Raw genomic sequence first — 20,436 nt, forward strand, 5'->3', positions numbered from 1 at the left:
TCCCCTCTCAGTGTCCTGTCACTCCCAGTACTAGGGATTCCCCCACACTCACTCTGTCCCCTCAGTTCTACATTCCCCTCTCTCTCTCCCCTCTCAGTGTCCTGTACTCCCAGTACTGGGGATTCCCCCCACACTCACTCTGTCCCCTCAGTTCTACATTCCCCTCTCTCTCTCCCCTCTCAGTGTCCTGTACTCCCAGTACTGGGGATTCCCCACATTCACTCTGTCCCCTCAGTTCTACATTCCCCTCTCTCTCCCCTCTCAGTGTCCTGTACTCCCAGTACTGGGGATTCCCCACATTCACTCTGTCCCCTCAGTTCTACATTCCCCTCTCTCTCCCCTCTCAGTGTACTGTACTCCCAGTATGGGGATTCCCCCACACTCACTGTCCCCTCAGTTCTACATTCCCCCCCTCTCTCTCTCTCTCCCCTCTCAATGTCCTGTACTCCCAGTACTGGGGATTCCCCACATTCACTCTGTCCCCTCAGTTCTCCATTCCCCTCTCTCTCCCCTCTCAGTGTCCTGTACTCCCAGTACTGGGGATTCCCCCACACTCACTCTGTCCCCTCAGTTCTACATTCCCCTCTCTCTCTCCCCTCTCTGTGTACCTGTACTCCCATAGGGGATTCCCCCACATTCACTCGTCCCCTCAGTTCTACATTCCCTCTCCCGTACTCACGGGGATCCCCCACCTCTCCCCTCAGTTCTACATTCCCTCTCTCTCCCCTCTCCCTTATCAGTACTGGGATCCCCACACTCACTCTGTCCCCTCATTCTACATTCCCCTCTCTTCCCTCTCAGTGCCTGTACTCCCAGTACTGGGATTCCCCCACACTCACTCTGTCCCCTCAGTTCTACATTCCCTCTCTCTCGTCCCCTCTCCAGTGTCCTGTACTCCCAGTACTGGGGATCCCCCACACACTCTGTCCCCCAGTTCTACATTCCCTCCTCTCTCCCCTCTCAGTGTCCTGTACTCCCAGTACTGGGGATTCCCCCACACTCACTCTGTCCCACAGTTCTACATTCCCCTCTCTCTTAATCTTACCTCTCCGTTTTCTTTTCCAGATGATGATTCCGATTGAACCACATATAACAATCAGTGCTGGGATCATTGATCCAATTATAATTCCAAGATGGAAGTGTCCCCCATTGTTTTCCCGGAATTCTGAAACAGATGTGAATAATATGAGGATTGTCTCTCTGCTCCCGGATCCATTCCCAGTTCTTAATTGGGGACAATTTGAACTGAAGCAGCCCATTGGGAATTGATGGGATTGGTGGGAACGTTGGTTGTACACTCGCCCGATTTTACTCTCCAGTGAAGTCACTAAAGATTCCCATTGATGGGGGTGTCAAAGCTGTGTTTTCCCAATCCCGTGGGTTACCTTCCCGGCCAGTTCAGTTCTATTTCTCCCCAATGTCTCTGTGTCCTGTCCTTGCTCAATCTCCAGGGTTACATTGTACGGCCCAGGATGCAGCATCACTGATGGGTTTCACATCAAACTTCAAAGGGATGAGGAATAAACTGACCACAGGAAACTGGGCTGAGCTGATAATGAGGAAAACAACAGATAAACAGAGCAAACGCTTCAAAAGAAGCACTAGGTACAATCCAACACAGAACTTAATCCTAACCGACTGCAGTGAAGCCACCATGGACAACACATGGAATTGTGAGAGAATCCAACTCAAAGAAAAGATTCACAAATGGCCAGAGATTGAGTTCCAGACATTGGGACGAGAATCAGCTGATCAAAGAGAGACAGGATGGATCTGTGATGGGGGCTCATGTCTGACTAATCACATTGAATTTGATCAGGATCTCACTGACATGGTGGATAAGGGCTTCCAGAAGGTCATTGATAAAGTTCCACACAAGATTCTTGACAATAATCAGAATGGAATTGGAGGTAATCTTTGACACGGGGTCAGAATTGCTTTGGAGTTATGAAACAGGGAATGGGGTAAAAGGAATGTGCTCCCATTGGCAGGATGGGATCAGTTGTATTCCCCGAGGGATCTGTACTGGGCCCTCAGCTTTTCACCATCTGTATTAATGACTTGGATGAAGGGACAGAGAATTGTACATTCCAGTTTACTGATGACACTAAGTTAGGAGATTCAGTGTAAGAATATGGACAAAATTAAATAAGTGAATTCCATCTGCCACAGTTTTTCCCAATGTGGGAAGTGTGGGATCATCCACATTAAATCTGGGAAAAACAAATCAAAATAATTTCACAATATTGAGAGACTAGGAGCTGTAAAACAAACAAAGAGATTTGAATAACCCTGAACACAAATCACTAAACGCTTGCTCCCTGTCTCAGAAATCTGAATGGTGGAACAGAGTCAATGGGCTGAATGGCGTCTTCCTGTTACACACACACATATCCAGTCCAGTTCCTTACCCCACTGATGGAGCTTGGGCTCTGCCAGGCTGCTGTGTTCAATTTGACAGGAGTATTGATCCTCATCCCCAGCATTTATTTCAATCTCTTTCTGGATCTGATGGCTCCCATCGTGGTTCGGTCGAAGCCCCGAGGATTGTGTCTCAGACATTACCTCTCCATTCCTTAGCCAGGTCACCTCGATGTCTACAGGATAAAACCCAGTAACCAGGCAGGAGAGAGTGAGCGGCTTGTACTGACTATTGGGCTCGCTTTTAGAGATGAAGACTTCAGGCTGATCTGTAATGGGAAAGGGTGAAAACACAAACAATAGACAGACACTGAATGGAATGGGAGAACGGTTTGATAGGTCAGTGAAGATAGATCAGAACATGGATCAAAACTCAAATCAGTACCTTTCCGTCCAAAATATTCCTTTCCAGCTTGTAAATAATTCTTTAAACGTTCAACAAGTTCAATTTCTAGGTGCCATTTCCAAAACTTATTCCAGGATTCATCGTTATCCCAATCCTCTTTAATCTTCACTGCATTGGGATTGGTTGCGACCCATCTCATTCTGTCTGGATCTAAACTAACATAGTCCTTTCCATCAAATCTTTGATTCATCCACCGCTTCATGGTGCCATCTTCAGAGATCTCAACAGATTTTATCCATTGCATAATGTGAATTCCTGTCAGTGAACAGACATAATCAATAATCAATCATTTCCTGGTAATTCGAGATCTCCTTTCAGGTGGGAATATATTTACCTAATTACTGTTTGAATAAATGGGATGGGATCGGGTGAGATCTGGAGGTGGGATTTATGGAGCCGACAAGAGTGGGCGACACGGTGGGGGGGGGGGGTGTGACTTCATTGGGTGGGATGTGAAAATTAAATTTCCCCCCCTGGGTTTGAGATGCTGAGGTCATGTCAGTGGCGGGCTTGTGGTGTGTCGAGCAGGATTGTGACGTGTTATTGCGCGAATACATTTACACCCCATGAATATTCATCAATGAGAACAGTTTGTATAAGGTCCTATCTTCATAATAATGTCAATGGCGCACGGGAATCATGGGCCACCCAGTTAATGGCCATTTAACAATGATGGGCACCAGTCAGTTTTGTGTTTAAGGTCAGTTGTCCTCGCTTAACTCTGGAGCTCAATGGAGGGAAGCAGGAGAATGGCCACTTGAGCCTCAGGACCGGGAAGGTAGGTTTGCCGGGTGGGATCGAGATCATTGAGTAGCGTAAAGAGTTACCGGGGGAGGATGGAGGGTGGGGTTGGGCCATGGAGCAGTGAAGTCGGAATGTCCTGGCTTCCTGGGTGCAGTGTGGGATGGGGGAGAGGGGGGGGGGGGGGGGGTGACCAAGGGAAGGTAATAAGAGGCTACAGCAAACCAACTGTGTGCCTATCTCAGGAAGCTGGATGGAAAAGTTGTTCCAGGACTTTGGGACATTTCAGTTTTCTCTGCTGTAGAGTAAAGGGTTGACATCAGAAGAACCCGAGCCTGATGGAACGACATATGTCACGACACAAGTCTCAGTGTTAATTACACAAATTCAAAATCCAGCCTGTGTTTCTACGGGTGTGATTCAGTGGCCGCGTTGCGCTCAAGTGAGAGTGAGGCCATTGAATAGCGGGAGAGACGACAAACGAGAACTGCGCTGGGCACTAACCCGTTCGTGATATAACCGGCCCGCTCCCGGAGGTGAAATCAGGATCATGCTGCAGCGTGGCGAGAAACCAACGATCACCACTTCAGGCCAATCGCCATCCAATTAATGAGAGGCACCCCCTATACAACGGCCCCCTGTGATCCAATAGCCTCCCCAGCAAGTGGTCACACGGGCGGCGACTAGTGCTCCTGTTTAAAAATGTGAACCTGGCGTAAAGGCTGCTGCGGGGACAGAGGAGGTGAGTAGGTATCTTCATTCACAGGCAAAGATCCCAGGGGCACTGGGGTCATTGCCTGTGCTCAGAGAGGGGTGGAGGGGCAACAGGGGGTGGGGAACAGCCTTGGTTGGGGTGTGCCGCCCCGGCGGTGGGGGTTCCAGAATAAGGTGGTATGTGTGATGGCAACCGCACGTGGGTCCGTCATGTCAACGCCTGGATCGTGTATACCAGTGCTGGGGGCAGCCCAACGCTCTGCCAGTCTGTCCCACTGTCACCCATAATTCCAACAGACCGCAGAAGCCTCCGGCCGTGCGGCTGAAGGCTATTGCGAACTGGGAATTGGCCATAGTAGTTAACTGAGCAATTCACACATCCCAAGTGGATCCCCGTGGGTAGGCGTGCCATGCAGCATGTGGGAGGATCCCCGTGGGTAGGCGTGCCATGCAGCATGTGGGAGGATCCCCATGGGTAGGCGTGCCATGCAGCATGTGGGAGGATTCCCGTGGGTAGGCGTGCCATGCAGCATGTGGGAGGATCCCCGTGGGTAGGCGTGCCATGCAGCATGTGGGAGGATCCCCATGGGTAGGCGTGCCATGCAGCATGTGGGAGGATTCCCGTGGGTAGGCGTGCCATGCAGCATGAGGGAGGATCCCCGTGGGTAGGCGTGCCATGCAGCATGTGGGAGGATGCCGTGGGTAGGCGTGCCATGCAGCATGTGGGAGGATCCCCATGGGTAGGCGTGCCATGCAGCATGTGGAGGGATACCCATGGGTAGGCGTGCCATGCAGCATGTGGGAGGATCCCCGTGGGTAGGCATGCCATGCAGCATGTGGGAGGATCCCCCGTGGGTAGGCGTGCCATGCAGCATGTGGGAGGATCCCCCGTGGGTAGGCGTGCCATGCATGTGGGAGGATCCCCGTGGGTAGGCGTGCCATGCAGCATGAGGGAGGATCCCCGTGGGTAGGCGTGCCATGCAGCATGTGGGAGGATCCCCGTGGGTAGGCGTGCCATGCAGCATGTGGGAGGATCCCCGTGGGTAGGCGTGCCATGCAGCATGTGGGAGGATTCCCGTGGGTAGGCGTGCCATGCAGCATGTGGGAGGATCCCCATGGGTAGGCGTGCCATGCAGCATGTGGGAGGATTCCTGTGGGTAGGCGTGCCATGCAGCATGTGGAGGGATACCCATGGGTAGGCGTGCCATGCAGCATGTGGGAGGATCCCCGTGGGTAGGCATGCCATGCAGCATGTGGGAGGATGCCGTGGGTAGGCGTGCCATGCAGCATGAGGGAGGGTCCCGTGGTAGGCGTGCCATGCAGCATGTGGGAGGATCCCCGTGGGTAGGCGTGCCATGCAGCATGTGGGAGGATCCCCGTGGGTAGGCGTGCCATGCAGCATGTGGGAGGATCCCCGTGGGTAGGCGTGCCATGCAGCATGTGGGAGGATACCCGTGGGTAGGCGTGCCATGCAGCATGTGGGAGGATCCCTGTGGGTAGGCGTGCCATGCAGCATGTGGGAGGATCCCCGTGGGTAGGCGTGCCATGCAGCATGTGGGAGGATTCCCGTGGGTAGGCGTGCCATGCAGCATGTGGGAGGATCCCCGTGGGTAGGCGTGCCATGCAGCATGTGGGAGGATCCCCGTGGGTAGGCGTGCCATGCAGCATGAGGGAGGATCCCCGTGGGTAGGCGTGCCATGCAGCATGTGGGAGGATGCCGTGGGTAGGCGTGCCATGCAGCATGAGGGAGGATCCCCGTGGGTAGGCGTGCCATGCAGCATGAAGGAGGATCCCCGTGGGTAGGCGTGCCATGCAGCATGTGGGAGGATCCCCGTGGGTAGGCGTGCCATGCAGCATGTGGGAGGATTCCTGTGGGTAGGCGTGCCATGCAGCATGTGGGAGGATTCCTGTGGGTAGGCGTGCCATGCAGCATGTGGGAGGATCCCGTGGGTAGGCGTGCCATGCAGCATGTGGGAGGATCCCTGTGGGTAGGCGTGCCATGCAGCATGTGGGAGTTACTGCTGAGCCTCCCAATCAGACTGTGAAGCCTAAACACTGTGCATCAACCCTGCATGAAGCAACACAAGGGACACAGTGGCCAACTTCCCAATACCCAGGGAATGGGTCACAGCTCCGGGGACATGTCCGCAGCTGGAGGGTGGGTGGGGAAACTAGCGGCCGGTCCAGGTAATGCTACGTACGGGTATCTGGGTCTGGTGAGCAGAGGCCTCTGCTGTGGCTGGATGTGCCGAGCTTGGGAGGGAGGGTGGGGGCAGGGAGCAATGGTGGCTGCAGTGTCCTGGGGTGGAAGACATCGCAGTTTTACAGTCTCACATCCTCTCCCCTTTCTTAACAGATATCAAATGGTGAGGACGATGTTGCGGACCCTGCGGGACCTACCCTAGTGATGCTGCTGGCAGGCTGGGCAGCCAGACACTGGAGAAGGCGGCGGCAACAGTGTCGACAGGGCTCAAAGTGGCAGCCTACGTGCAGGGCCTCGCTCCACACCCTGAGGCCCTGGCCATCAGGCCAGGGTGCGACCCAGAGGAAAATGCCCACGACGGGTCAAGGTGTACAGGCTTCATGGGTCTTTCGAACAGAAAATGGGCAGTGTGTGCCGTAGGAGGCGCCACCTCAACAAGGAGATGGTGCAGCACCTGTGCCATGTCCTCGCAGACTTGGTACCACTTGGAGAAGGAGGATACCCATTCCCGGTGGCCGTCAGGGTCACCGCTACCTTGAATTTCTACGCCTCCGGATAATTCCAGGGCTGAAGTGGGGACCTGTGCTGCATCTCACAAGCTTCAGCCCATAGGTGCATCCGAGAGGTCACGGATGTCCTGTTTGACCGGGCAGAGAACTATATCCACTTCAACTTGGACCCAGGCCCAGCAAAATACCTGGGCAGCAGTTTCCTCCACCATCTCTGGGATGCCCCAGGTCCAGGGGCTAATAGATACCACGCATGTCGTCTTGCGCACACCGGGCCATCTGTGAGTGTCCTAAGTTAACAGGAAGAACATCCACTCTCCGAACATCCAGCTCGTGTGTGACCACCACAAGCAGATCATGCACGTGTGTGCATGCTTCCTGGGGAGTGCGCACGACAGCTACACCCTGGGGCAGTCAGAGATCCCCGGCCTCTTCGAGGTTTATCCCAGGATGGCTGCAAAGCTCTTGGTGGAGGGGCCCGTGCTGAGACCTGGATAATGATGCCAGTATGGAGGCCGGTGATCAATGCAGAGACATGACACAATGAGGCCCATGTGGCCACGCGGTCTGTCTTTGAGCGGTGTATCGGACTGCTCCAAATGTGGTTCTGATGCCTCAACTGCTCTGGTGGTGGATTCCAGTACACCCCCGGAGGGTCACCCACTTGGTAGTGGTCTACTGCGTTCTCCACAACCTGGCACAGCAGCGGGGCAACGAGGAATATGTGTCCACGTCCAATGAGGACGAGGATGAAGAGGCGCCTGACCAATTGGGGCTGGAGAACGGATCCCGGAGATGTGTGGAGGACCAACCAGAGGCTGGAGGACAGGAGGCAGCGGTGAGGGTTCAGTAAGCCTGGAGTGCCAGGGAGACCCTCATGGTTGCACGCTTCACATAGGACGGGACCTCTTCTGTCATCGAACCCCATTCTCCCCCTACCCTCTCCACGTCCCTCTGCCCTGCCGAGCACTGACCTCCCCTCTTCCCTCCCCTCCCCCATCTCACTCAATCCAGGGTGATGGAATGGCTAGCTTGCATGCAGGGATCACCCAAGTGGATGTTAGCAAGTGCTACCCTGGCAGCAGTTGAATGATACGAAGCACCAGCGCAGAGCGGGTCATCAGCATCCTCAATCCCATGGACCAGACCCACTGTTCCTGCCAACTCAGGGCCCGCATCCCATAGGGAGGGAGGTCGGAATCACGGAGGGGGTTGGTCGGCTGAGAATGTGAGGTGGGGGGGATGGTGGTGCTGTGGGGGGGGGGGGGGGGGGGGGGGGGGGGGGGGGGGGGGGGGGGGGGGGGGGGGGGGGGGGGGGGGGGAAGAGGGGGGGATAGGTTATCTGTGCCGCTGGCCAGTTGCCTAGCTGACCAACCTGGAGGCGATCATAGCGTCCTGTGTGTGTTGGCCCAGGTGCACATGCTGTACTGTCTCCTGTGCCTGCCTGGGCCCATGTCCCACCCATCCTTGCCCTCTCCCGAATCCTCCTCGTCGGACGAGGCCTGGCGTTCATCCTCCTCCTCCAGCACATCGCCCCTCTGCTGTGCGATGTTGTGGATAACTCAGCAGGCCACCACGATGTGGGCGACCCTCTCAGCATCATACTGGAGGGCCCCTCCAGAGCCGTCCAGGCACCTCAAACACATCTTCGGGAGACCGAAGCACCACAGAATCATGCCCCTGGTCGCATCATGGGCGTCGTTTTAGCGAGTCTCAGCGTTGCTCAGTGGTCTCCGGATAGGCATCAGCAGCCACGTCCGCAGCGGATAACCCCGGTCACCCAGGAGCCAACCCTTCACCCAGGGTTGGGCCTCTAAGGTGTCAGAATTAAGGCGTTACGCACGGTGTCTGGGTATTCGGTTTGTGAAGGCCACCCCATCATACGCCGGTGTTCGTGAGGGGACATGCGTTGATCACCCCCTGGACCTGGGCATCCTGCTGATGGCAGCGAATCTCCTTCCACGAGCAACCTGGTGGGCTCGGTTCACATTGAATTTGATGTATTATGCCAACCGGGCACATGCACCTGTGCACCGAGGTCTGTGAGATGCCAGACAGATCCCCATGTGGCGCCTGGAAAGATACGAAGGTGAAAACTTTCAGGGCGACTGTTACCTTAACGGCTACTGGGAGCGGGTGTCCTCCTCCATACCCCCACGGTTCCAGGTGTTTCATGATCCAGCAGATATGCCGTACGATCCCCCTAATCAGCCGGAGTCTTTGATGGCATACCCAACCCAGCAGATCCCCGAAATGTCAGGCGCTTCCCATCTCCTCCTTGGACTGTTGGGCGGTCGGCTCTCCATCTTCACCAACTGGCTCATTCCTTCAGAGCAGGCTCCTGCTCTGTATGGTCCTCCCCAAGCAGATCCTGATCGAACAGCCTCAGTGCATCCTCCCGGGCTGCGATGGCAACACAAAAGGCTTCCACTCCTGTTTGGATTCTGAAGTCCATTGTCTGGAGAGGGTGAAAGGCAGATATGTTAGCATGGTGCGTACCCCCGTGCACAACCAGGTCCACCGGGCTTTACAGTATCCCTGTGGTGTGGGGGGAGTGGGAGTGTGGGGTGTGGGCACCCATACAGCTGGTATCATTCTGCGCAACCATGGCCCACGGCGGGCGATCAGGGTGGCTGCCGTACAGGCCGTGGCAATGGCGGTCTGTGCTTGGAGACCCGGTTCGGGGGGGCACTCCAACCCCATGGCCCACGGCGGGCGATCAGGATGGCTGCCGTACAGACCGTGGCAATGGCGGTCCGTGCCTGGAGATCCAGTCCGGGGGGGGGCACCCCAACCCCATGGCCCACGGCGGGCGATCAGGATGGCTGCCGTACAGGCCGGGGCAATGGCGGTCTGTGCTTGGAGACCCGGTCCGGGGGGGGCACCCCAACCCCATGGCCCACTCTCTGGTCACCCCCTGGTAATCCCCCCAGCTCTGGCAGACTAACTCCCCCCCACCCCAGCTAGCTAAGTCAGTGGTGGGTCCGGCGGCCCACGGTCGCGCCTCTGGGAACCTGTCCTACCTCCTCTCTCTCCCCCAGCAGCCAAGGCACCTGTTTCCCGTTTTCCAAAACAAGTGAAACTTGCCATCGGTAATTCCTCCTGGTGGAGGCGGAGCGCTGTGGAAGCCTCGGAGAATGCCGGGTCTGGCCCGTTAGTGATAAGCCAAAGGCGTTAACTGTACGTGTGGAGTACAACGTATTGACCCCGCTGTCAAGGCATTCTGTCGGGCGCCCTGCGCCGGCCATGATTTCCGGCTGACACACAATTCTCTGCCCAATTATGTTTCCGATTCCGGCATCGGCCGTCGGAGAATCCTGCCCAATGTCTCCCATTATCTACTCTCCAGGGAGCCTTCTTCATAAACAAAATCCCATTCGCCCTGGATGACCAAGGGTCGTCCTGACTCGAAACGTTAGCTTCCTTCTCTCTCCACAGATGTTGTCAGACCTGCTGAGTTTGTCCAGTATTTTCTGTTTTTGTCCTATTAGCCCTACTTTGAGAAGCAGTAGTCATGGCTGGGATGAATTACGATCTTACTTTTCTGAGACGGTAATTATCCCTGATGTAGCCACACAGCCAGGCTGTTTCTCAAACCAGGAGTTTAAAAAACATGAATATAGCAGTCATGCACACACTAACCCTGGCTTTAACCAATACTGCACCAAATATTTATAATACAATGCACACTATATCTGAAATATCTACACCCATCACAAGTCTAAACGTGGGGCCTGGCTGTGCATGCTGCAATGAAATCGGAGTGGGTTAGGGTCCAGAATGTGATTTTTAATACATGCCATGGTACAAACATTGGTGATAAATCTCTCCTCGTGCTTAAATGCAATGTGACTAGAATCTCTTCACCCTCCTTACCCTCCTGCTACGTCTCAGTGTCTCCCCAGGTTACACAGATGAGATTGAGGTGGCCTGCTAACTGCCATGCCCTGTAGCCTGAGATACCCTTGGTAGGTACTCCCTGGGGGGCCTGGACCTTGAGGGGCTGGACCTGCCCTCGGGCCGCACATGTGTTCTCGTGCTCCCCTCCTTGGTGTGTCGCTCACAGGAACGGGGGTGTCAAATGGGATGGACACCCCCAGGGTCTACTCGGTGGAAGGCCCCAGGCTGCACTCCTGCCGATCTTCGTCCCTTTTGGCGCCCGACGGCCCATGGATTCCTCGATGGGATAGAAGGGAAGCTGGAGTGCAATACAGAAGCTCCACTGTCCTCTGGCCCTCACACCCTTATGTCTGCACCAGTGCCTGCATCATGCAGTTGAAGCCCTGCACCACGGAGGCCATGCCCTTAGCCATGGAGGTCATGAGCTGAGTCATGGAGAGGACCCCCCCACCATGGAGTCTACGTCCTGCACTAATCTCCCTACTGCAGACGCCGGCCTTGCAGTGTTGACCTTGTTGCCTCGGAGTGACAGCAGCATCTCCTCACACAGGTGATGGGACTCCTCCAGTCGGCCTTGCATTCCGAGGGGGGGGGATGCTGTCATCACTTCCTGATGCTCGTGACTCTGTCTTTGCTCTTCCAGCGGCTCTGGGATGACCGTTGTAACCATGGGCACGTCATCAGCCAGGTGCCCAGCAGAGTCCTGGGTTCCGGCATCCCTCCGAGGTCCAGATCCCTGGGACGTTCCTGCCTGTTGTGGATCTTCAGCTATGAGGTGCTCACCAGTGAATGACTGAGAAATCTGCCTACTAGTTATTGCCACCGAGCTGGAGGGTGCTGGTGACAGACATGATGCCTTTTCAATGTTCATCTCTGTGATGTCTCTCTTGTTTGGGACCATTGTGTCCAGAGGGCAAGAGGATGGTCAATCTGCAAGGAAAGTAAGATGGCCCTAATGCACGACATGTGCATAAGGTTGACATAAAGTTAACTCACATGAGGCTTGCACTTGACTGGATGTGTTGAGGGCTCTCAGTTTTGTCTGTTGCCCCCACCTCGCCCTCTGCACAGGTGTGGTCCTGCTCCTCTCCGGCCAGCTCAAGGACTCTCTCCCCGAAAGGGTTGGGGATCATCAACTCAGGCATCACCCCGACAGCCTGGACCCGCCCAATCTGGCTGTGCTCGCGTTTGTCCTACAATGAGACACATGGAGAGAGAATAGGCTGGACTCGTGCCAGGTCAGATGGTAATGATATCTAACATGCGTGGGAGGCGAGTGGGAGCAGGGAGGTGAGGAGGAAGAGAGCAGATATGGGGGGATGTTGGGAAGAGGTGGGGGAGGGGGGGACAGGGTGAGTGTTGGATCCCTGTGCGATGACTGAGAGTGAGATCGCCATGGTAGTGCGGTGGGTGTGTTAAGGGGTGCGGCTGGAAACATGGAAAGCAGACTTACCCTGGCTGCATGAAGATCATTCATCTTCTTCCTACACTGGATCCCCATCCTCCTGCCACTCACTAGCTCTGCCACAGCCTCCCATGTGGTGTTGGTCACCTTGCTGACTGGCTGCCCGTGGCGAGGGTACAGGACGTTACATCTCAGCTCCATCCTGTCCAGCAGTTTGGTCCGGACCCCCTCAGAGATTCGTGGGGCTGTCTTCCTGCTTATCATCTCCCTCCCCCCCAATTAGACTGAAACGAGTGGGGGAGGGAGGGGAGGCGTTTAAAAGGAGCACTGCCCCCCCCCCCCCCCCCCCCCCCCCACCCAGCAGTGAGCTGAAGTAATGCCAGAGCGAATGAATCAGAGTCGGGGCACCTTGAGCACAGCGTGAAATCTGTTCTTTAAATGGACGATGGTCGGTGATTTTTCTCCTAGATCACACCAAAGGGATTCTCCCAGATTTTACCACTCAGACCAATACTTTGAAAAATTATCAGAAAATTCCACCCATAGTTAAAAAATATCACGGAGACGGGGGTCCGATGATGTCACACTCATTCAGAGCCCACCCCAGCAACCTGAGCTCCTGACAGATTGGGGTTCTCTTGGCACCGCAATGCCAGGGGAAAGATCAGGCGGCAGTGCCGGGGTTTGGGGGCAGTATCAGGGCAATGTCCAGGCAGTGCGTGGGTACTGTCCAGCGTACTGTCCAGGGTACATCTCTTCCCACGGGTGGTGTAATTACCTGTGTGCCCCCCTGTGGGTTCTGTTTGCCAATTCCCAGCTTTTAAAAACTCTTGCAAAATGGCTGATATGAAGTGATGGCACCGTCAGAGATGTGATGAATGTAGGAATTTCAGATTATTGTATGTATTTAGTGCAGTAAGAGTTAAAGGCCTGGGAGAGTGTGTGACTGCTGCAGTCATGTTTTTAACAATGGTAGTTTGAAAGGCAGCTCGGCTATTTGGAGACAGAAGTGCAATTAGAGCGTCATAAAAGTCAGATCGTAATTTATTCCAGCCACTGATATTGTTTGCTAAAGTTGGGCGAATGGAACTTTATTTATATTATGACTGTTCCCTGGGGAGTACATAATTAGAGATATTGGGCTGGATTCTCCAGTTCTGTAGCCGCGGGATTCTCTCTTCCCGCCGCTTCTCAATGGGATTTCCCATTGAAGCCACACCACGCTGCTGGGAAACCCACGGACAGGGGTGTGTTGTCAGCGGGAACAGAGTATCCCAACAGCTGGAGAATTCCAGCCATTGTGTTTAGTTTCAGTGAGATGATGTAGTTAATGGGAGGAATCAAAGTGGACTTGGATCTGAAATGGGTGTTGTTTGAATGGGAATAAAGGTAACAATTAGGATTGTTTCATTATATTGTTAAGCATTGTTTAACTGGTAATTGAAAGCTATTGGGTAGGATTCTCTGTCCCCGTCAGCAGTGGAATCCTCCGCCCCAGCAGTCGCCCAATGGGGTTTTCCATTGTGGCAACTCCCACGCCGTTGGGAAAATCATGGGCGTGAGTGTGCTGCCGGCAAAGCGGATAATCCCGCTGACAAAGAATCCCACCGCTTGTATTTACGATGTTCAAGTAAGTAACACTGTTAGTAAGAAAGTTTGGTTCAAATTGCCCTATCCCTATTGGTGCATCAAATCACTCCTGGAGCGAAGGGAATTGGCCATGTTTAATTGCCCCTGAGTGTCACAAAGATGTATAGGTTAGGTGGAGTTATGGGGCTAAGGGGATAGGGTGGGGGAGTGGGCCTGGGTGGGTTGCTCTTTCAGAGGGTCGATGCAGACTCGATGGGCCACATGGCCTCCTTCTGCACTGCAGGAATCCTATGGTTTTAATTTCAGGTGACAATTGATGTGCGTCATGTTGCTGTTGGTGCTGCTGCAAGAATCCAAAGGCCTGTTGCTTATTTTTCTTGAAAACTAAATACTCATTAAAATAAATATTTGACAATCGAGAAGGAGATTCTGGCGGGATTCTCCAATTGCCGACGCTGAAACCGCGTTCTCTGGCCAGAGAATCTGTTCTGACGGCGAGATCAGAGCCGGCGCTGTTTCTGCCATACTCTGCCCCCTCAGAAACGGCCTAGTCGAAGACTACGCTGCACGCCCAATGGACGGCTCAGGACGTCACCTGAGGCCTTCCCCGATGCTTCGAGTCCCCAAAGGCGTCACTCGCATGTTGTCTCACCGTTCGGGGACCTCACGTGGTGGCTGCGGACTGAGTCCAGCGCTGCCACACTCGCTGGGGTGGGGGCGTGTCCAAGGGATCACTATCTGGCAGGCCGATACCGTACGCAGCCGGCACCATGTTGGACGGCTACGGACCCGGCCATTCTGCGGCCGTATCTGCAGGTAAACCGGGGGCTTTACACTACGGGGCTGCTAGCCCCCCTCCTGACAGAGGGTCGGTGTGGGGGCAGCGCCGACTTTCTGGTCATAAGACCAGACGGTTCCTGCGGACATAGCCGCAGCTTTGGAGAATCCAGTCCTTCAGTTACCAACAATTCATTGGACATAATTTACAGACCACAATCCGTTCCAGTTTCTGGAAATGTTTCAGGGTCAAAATGCAAGACTGTTTAGATGGAGTTTATTGTTACAACCATTTAATATTAATAAATATTTTACATGCAGCAAGAAGAGAAAACGTGATTGCTGATGCTTTATCACTAATCCGAGATGTGAAGGTGAAAACGAAAGACTGAAATGGATTGTAATTTGTTTAAATTTGCATGCTTAAAGGAAATATTATATGTATCTTATGAAGTATTGCTCGTGTTTAGTAACGAGTAATGTTTAGAGTTGAAAGGTTTGGAAAATGAAGTCAACTTTTAATAATGGTTCTTTTCGTAAGGGGAGGTGTGATGAATGTAGGAATTTCAGATATATTGGGCTGGATTCTCCGTTCTGGAGAGAATCCACGGCAGCGTGAAAAGAGTGGTGTTTTACGACAGGAGAACTGGTTTTGCTGGGGGCCAGCAGGGCGGCAGCGTAGAGCACCTGGTTCTTGCTGTCGATGTGGCCTGGAGAATTGTCGGGTTCGTGGTCACGCATGCGCACGGCGGCGGCCTGCAGCGGCCGTGCTTCATGGCGGATGCTGCTCGCAGACCTGTCCCGAAAAATAGTGGCCCCCTTCGGGCGGCTTGCGTGCCCCAGACCACCCCACCGGTGACCCCAGCCCTGAATATATCCATCCCTGCCCGCGGATCAGCCCTCCCCGACTGTGGCGATGCTGGACTGAGTCCACAGTTCCCGCCGAGTGAGACCACAACCAACCCACGCCGTCAGGATCTCGGCCGGTTTGGGACGGAGCATCGGGGGGTGGGCCTCAGCCAACGTACAGAGGCCCTGGATATGGCCTGTGGCATACTCTGCGACTATGCTGCTTTTCAGTGGGGGAGCATCGCGAAAGCGACGCCACCCCGGCTTTGGCATCATCGTGGATTCCCCACCCTGTCGCCGAACGCAATTTTGGCGTCAGGGATCAGGGAATCCAGCCCATTGTATTCTATGTTTTTGGTGCAGTAAGTGTTAAAAGCCTGGATTAGTGTGTGACTGCTGCCGTCAATATATCTGCTTCTTTGCAACTGTTGGGGTCGCCACTATCTGTTTTCTGACAGTTAAACAACCCTGTATCCATGCACTATATTACTTCATATCCATGTGCTCTAATTCTGCTTACTATCTTTGGGACCTAATGGGAAGCCTTTTGAAAAACCAAATACACCACATCCACTCGTCCGCCCTTATCTGCTCTTGTTAATAAAGTGTGACAATCAACACAAGGTTTCCATATGCACGACCTTACCAGACGTCAGGTTTGTGCTCTTCATTATCGTATTCAGATTCTGCTTTGCCAGGTTTGTGTGTGTTTTTGCCTTTTCAGTCAAGTGGTCCCAGAATTCCGTTTTGAAATATTCGGCCATGAACTGCTGCCTGGGAATACACCGTTGGATATTGCTGTCATAATATCCTGTTTGGACACCATTGACGATCGCAGCACCAGTGACCTGAGGAAAATCTTCAATGCCGAAGGTGACAGTGTATATCACCGTGAGGGAGTTCAAGTCTGTAAAGAAATAGTCAACGGGACTGGTTAATAAACACCAATCTGATTACCGGAATAATATAACTGGGTTCCTGTGATCAGAATAATACCAGGAACCTCAGGAATATATCAAATACCGTGAAAATCACAGTAAAGGGGCGCTATCGAACGGCCACATTGTACCTAAAAGGCAGCGCAACGTGGCCGATAGATACCAGGAGACAAGGTTCTGGGATGTACATGGCTCGCAACGCCTCGCATGAGCTAACACGATCCCACGAGACATTGTGATGTGAATCCCGCCCATTGTGGACAGGATCACATTTTAGCTCCTCTCACTCTAATATGTAGTTTCCCGAGGCAGACAAGTTGTTGCGATCGATCCCCTTCGTCTCGGAGATCCCGGGCAAGCGCAGCTCAGTGCTGATCTCCACACACCGGGACGAGACAGAATGGCACTCAATGGGGTCTCCCAGGGGTTCGGAGGCCCCCAGGTGTATGCCCTGGCATGGTGGCACCCTGGCACTGTTGGTGATATCTGGACACCCTCGCACTGCCAACGTCAAGGTGCCCAGTTGGCACTGCCAGCTGGTAGAAGCATTGCCAGTGTACCAGGTTAACACTGACACGTTCCAAGCTGGCATTATTCACGCGGCGGCGATTGGGCTGGGATGCCTTATGGGTGTTGAGAGGCACGTGGGGGAGGGTAGGGACCTCCTTATAGTGAGTTGGGGCTTTGGGGGGGGGGTGCGTTCATGGGTCGGGTTGGGGGCTCCAGAGTCCAAAGATCGGGATGCCACTTAAAAATGGGGTCCTGATGTTGCGCTACGCTGAGTAGTTCCAGTGAGCAGAGCTCCTCACTGCAGAAAACAGGGCGATGTGCAGCTTCGGCTGCGCTAAATAGCGGGATATTTCTCAGAGCTGGGAGCACCGGGAAACACGTGGCTAAACATGCTCACGATGGGACTTTGGCCATGATCTAACTAAATGGGAACAATGTGTTGGTGTCTGTAAAATAACTGAACAATTAAAGTGGACGGTTTAAAACACTCCCACAACCTGATCAAAGTGCGGCCCATCCACACAGTGACAATGTCCAATAATCCACCACTTTATCACAATGTCAGAATCCTGTCTGATATTGAAACAGAATCAGATTAAACTGGGTCACAATTAGATGCTGCAGCCTCTCAGAACAGGGAGTAAACACAGAATCAGTCACTCAGATACCCAATGGAGTCAGTGTGGACACGGGGGAGAGTCTGGGACACAATCCAGGGGTTAGCGTGTTAAATAGAAGATCGCTAAACTGAACAGTAACCTGGGACATATCCAGCCTATCACTAACCTGGAACAGTAACCTGGGACATACCCGGTCTATCACTAACCTGGAACAGTAACCTGGGACATATCCAGCCTATCACTAACCTGTAACAGCAATCTGGGACACGCCCGGTCTATCACTAACCTGGAGCAGTAATCTGGGACACAATCCAGGGGTTAGTGTGTTAAACAGAAGATCACTAACCTCCTAGTGTAACCTGGGAAATACCCGGTCTGTAACTAACCTGGAACAGTAACCTGGGACACACCTGGTCTATCACTAACCTGGAACAGTAACCTGGGACACACCCGGTCTATCACTAACCTGGAACAGTAACCTGGGACACACCCGGTCTATCACTAACCTGCAACAGTAACCTGGGAAACACTCGGTCTATCACTAACCTGGAACAGTAACCTGGGACACACCCGGTCTATCACTAACCTGGAACAGTAACCTGGGACACACCCGGTCTATCACTAACCTGGAACAGTAACCTGGGACACACCCGGTCTATCACTAACCTGGAACTGTAACCTGAGACTTACCCGGTCTATCACTAACCTGGAACAGTAACCTGGGACACACCCTGTCTGTCACTAAACTGGAACAGTAACCTGGGACACACCCGGTCTATCACTAACCTGGAAGAGTAACCTGGGAAACACCCGGTATATCACTAACCAGGAACAGTAACCTGGGACACACCCGGTCTATCACTAACCTGGAACAGTAACCTGGGACACACCCGGTCTATCACTAACCTGGAACAGTAACCTGGGACACACCCGGTCTATCACTAACCTGGAACAGTAACCTGGGACAAACCCGGTCTATCACTAACCTGGAACAGTAACCTGGGACACACCCGGTCTATCACTAACCTGGAACAGTAACCTGGGACATACCCGGTCTATCACTAACCTGGAACAGTAACCTGGGACACACCCGGTCTATCACTAACCTGGAACAGTAACCTGGGACACACCCGGTCTATCACTAACCTGGAACAGTAACCTGGGACACACCCGGTCTGTCACTAACCTGGAACAGTAACCTGGGACATACCCAGTCTATCACTAACCTGGAACGGTAACCTGGGACACACCCAGTCTATCACTAACCTGGAACAGTAACCTGGGACACACCCGGTCTATCACTAACCTGGAACAGTAACCTGGGACACACCCGGTCTATCACTAACCTGGAACAGTAACCTGGGACACACCGGTCTATCACTAACCTGGAACAGTAACCTGGGACACACTCCAGTCTATCACTAACCTGGAACAGTAACCTGGGACACACCCAGTCTATCACTAACCTGTAACAGTAACCTGGGACACACCCGGTCTATCACTAACCTGGAACAGTAACCTGGGACACACCCGGTCTATCACTAACCTGGAACAGTAACCTGGGACACACCCGGTCTATCACTAACCTGGAACAGTAACCTGGGACACACCCGGTCTATCACTAACCTGGAACAGTAACCTGGGACACACCCGGTCTATCACTAACCTGGAACAGTAACCTGGGACACACCCGGTCTATCACTAACCTGGAACAGTAACCTGGGACATACCCGGTCTATCACTAACCTGGAACAGTAACCTGGGACATACCCGGTCTATCACTAACCTGGAACAGTAACCTGGGACACACCCGGTCTATCACTAACCTGGAACAGTAACCTGGGACACACCCGGTCTATCACTAACCTGGAACAGTAACCTGGGACACACCCGGTCTATCACTAACCTGGAACAGTAACCTGGGACACACCCGGTCTATCACTAACCTGGAACAGTAACCTGGGACACACCCGGTCTATCACTAACCTGGAACAGTAACCTGGGACACACCCGGTCTATCACTAACCTGGAACAGTAACCTGGGACACACCCGGTCTATCACTAACCTGGAACAGTAACCTGGGACACACCCGGTCTATCACTAACCTGGAACAGTAACCTGGGACACACCCGGTCTATCACTAACCTGGAACAGTAACCTGGGACACACCCGGTCTATCACTAACCTGGAACAGTAACCTGGGACACACCCGGTCTATCACTAACCTGGAACAGTAACCTGGGACACACCCGGTCTATCACTAACCTGGAACAGTAACCTGGGACACACCCAGTCTATCACTAACCTGGAACAGTAACCTGGGACACACCCGGTCTATCACTAACCTGGAACAGTAACCTGGGACACACCCGGTCTATCACTAACCTGGAACAGTAACCTGGGACACACCCGGTCTATCACTAACCTGGAACAGTAACCTGGGACACACCCGGTCTATCACTAACCTGGAACAGTAACCTGGGACACACCCAGGTCTATCACTAACCTGGAACAGTAACCTGGGACACACCCGGTCTATCACTAACCTGGAACAGTAACCTGGGACACTACCCGGTCTATCACTAACCTGGAACAGTAACCTGGGACAACCCGGTCTATCACTAACCTGGAACAGTAACCTGGGACACACCCGGTCTATCACTAACCTGGAACAGTAACCTGGGACACACCCGGTCTATCACTAACCTGGAACAGTAACCTGGGACACACCCGGTCTATCACTAACCTGGAACAGTAACCTGGGACACACCCGGTCTATCACTAACCTGGAACAGTAACCTGGGACACACCCGGTCTATCACTAACCTGGAACAGTAACCTGGGACACACCC

General features: G+C 53.5%; 2 protein-coding genes across 7 annotated transcripts in view; both read right to left on the reverse strand.

The window, feature by feature from the left end:
- The window catches only part of LOC119976111 (stonustoxin subunit alpha-like), a 784,268-nt gene that overhangs the window by 492,941 nt on the left and 270,891 nt on the right, over positions 1-20,436 (reverse strand). The window lies entirely within an intron of this gene.
- LOC119976113 (class I histocompatibility antigen, F10 alpha chain-like) overlaps positions 1-20,436 on the reverse strand; it is a 39,142-nt gene that overhangs the window by 10,335 nt on the left and 8,371 nt on the right. For 4 of the 6 annotated variants that reach the window (XR_005462873.1, XM_038816286.1, XM_038816285.1 and 1 more), the window contains exons 2-5: positions 16,162-16,422; positions 2,807-3,082; positions 2,412-2,690; positions 1,046-1,165 (exon numbers count right to left, since the gene is read on the reverse strand). Coding sequence is in view for 5 of the 6 variants with exons in the window: in XM_038816286.1 (XP_038672214.1) it covers positions 1,046-1,165; positions 2,412-2,690; positions 2,807-3,082; positions 16,162-16,422 (936 nt within the window). In the remaining variant the exon portion in view is untranslated. The remainder of the gene's footprint in view (positions 1-1,045; positions 1,166-2,411; positions 2,691-2,806; positions 3,083-16,161; positions 16,423-20,436) is intronic. The other 2 variants (XM_038816289.1, XM_038816288.1) reach the window with 1 other exon arrangement.

The sequence above is a fragment of the Scyliorhinus canicula genome, chromosome 13 (assembly GCF_902713615.1).
Source record: "Scyliorhinus canicula chromosome 13, sScyCan1.1, whole genome shotgun sequence".
Lineage (NCBI taxonomy): Eukaryota > Metazoa > Chordata > Chondrichthyes > Carcharhiniformes > Scyliorhinidae > Scyliorhinus > Scyliorhinus canicula.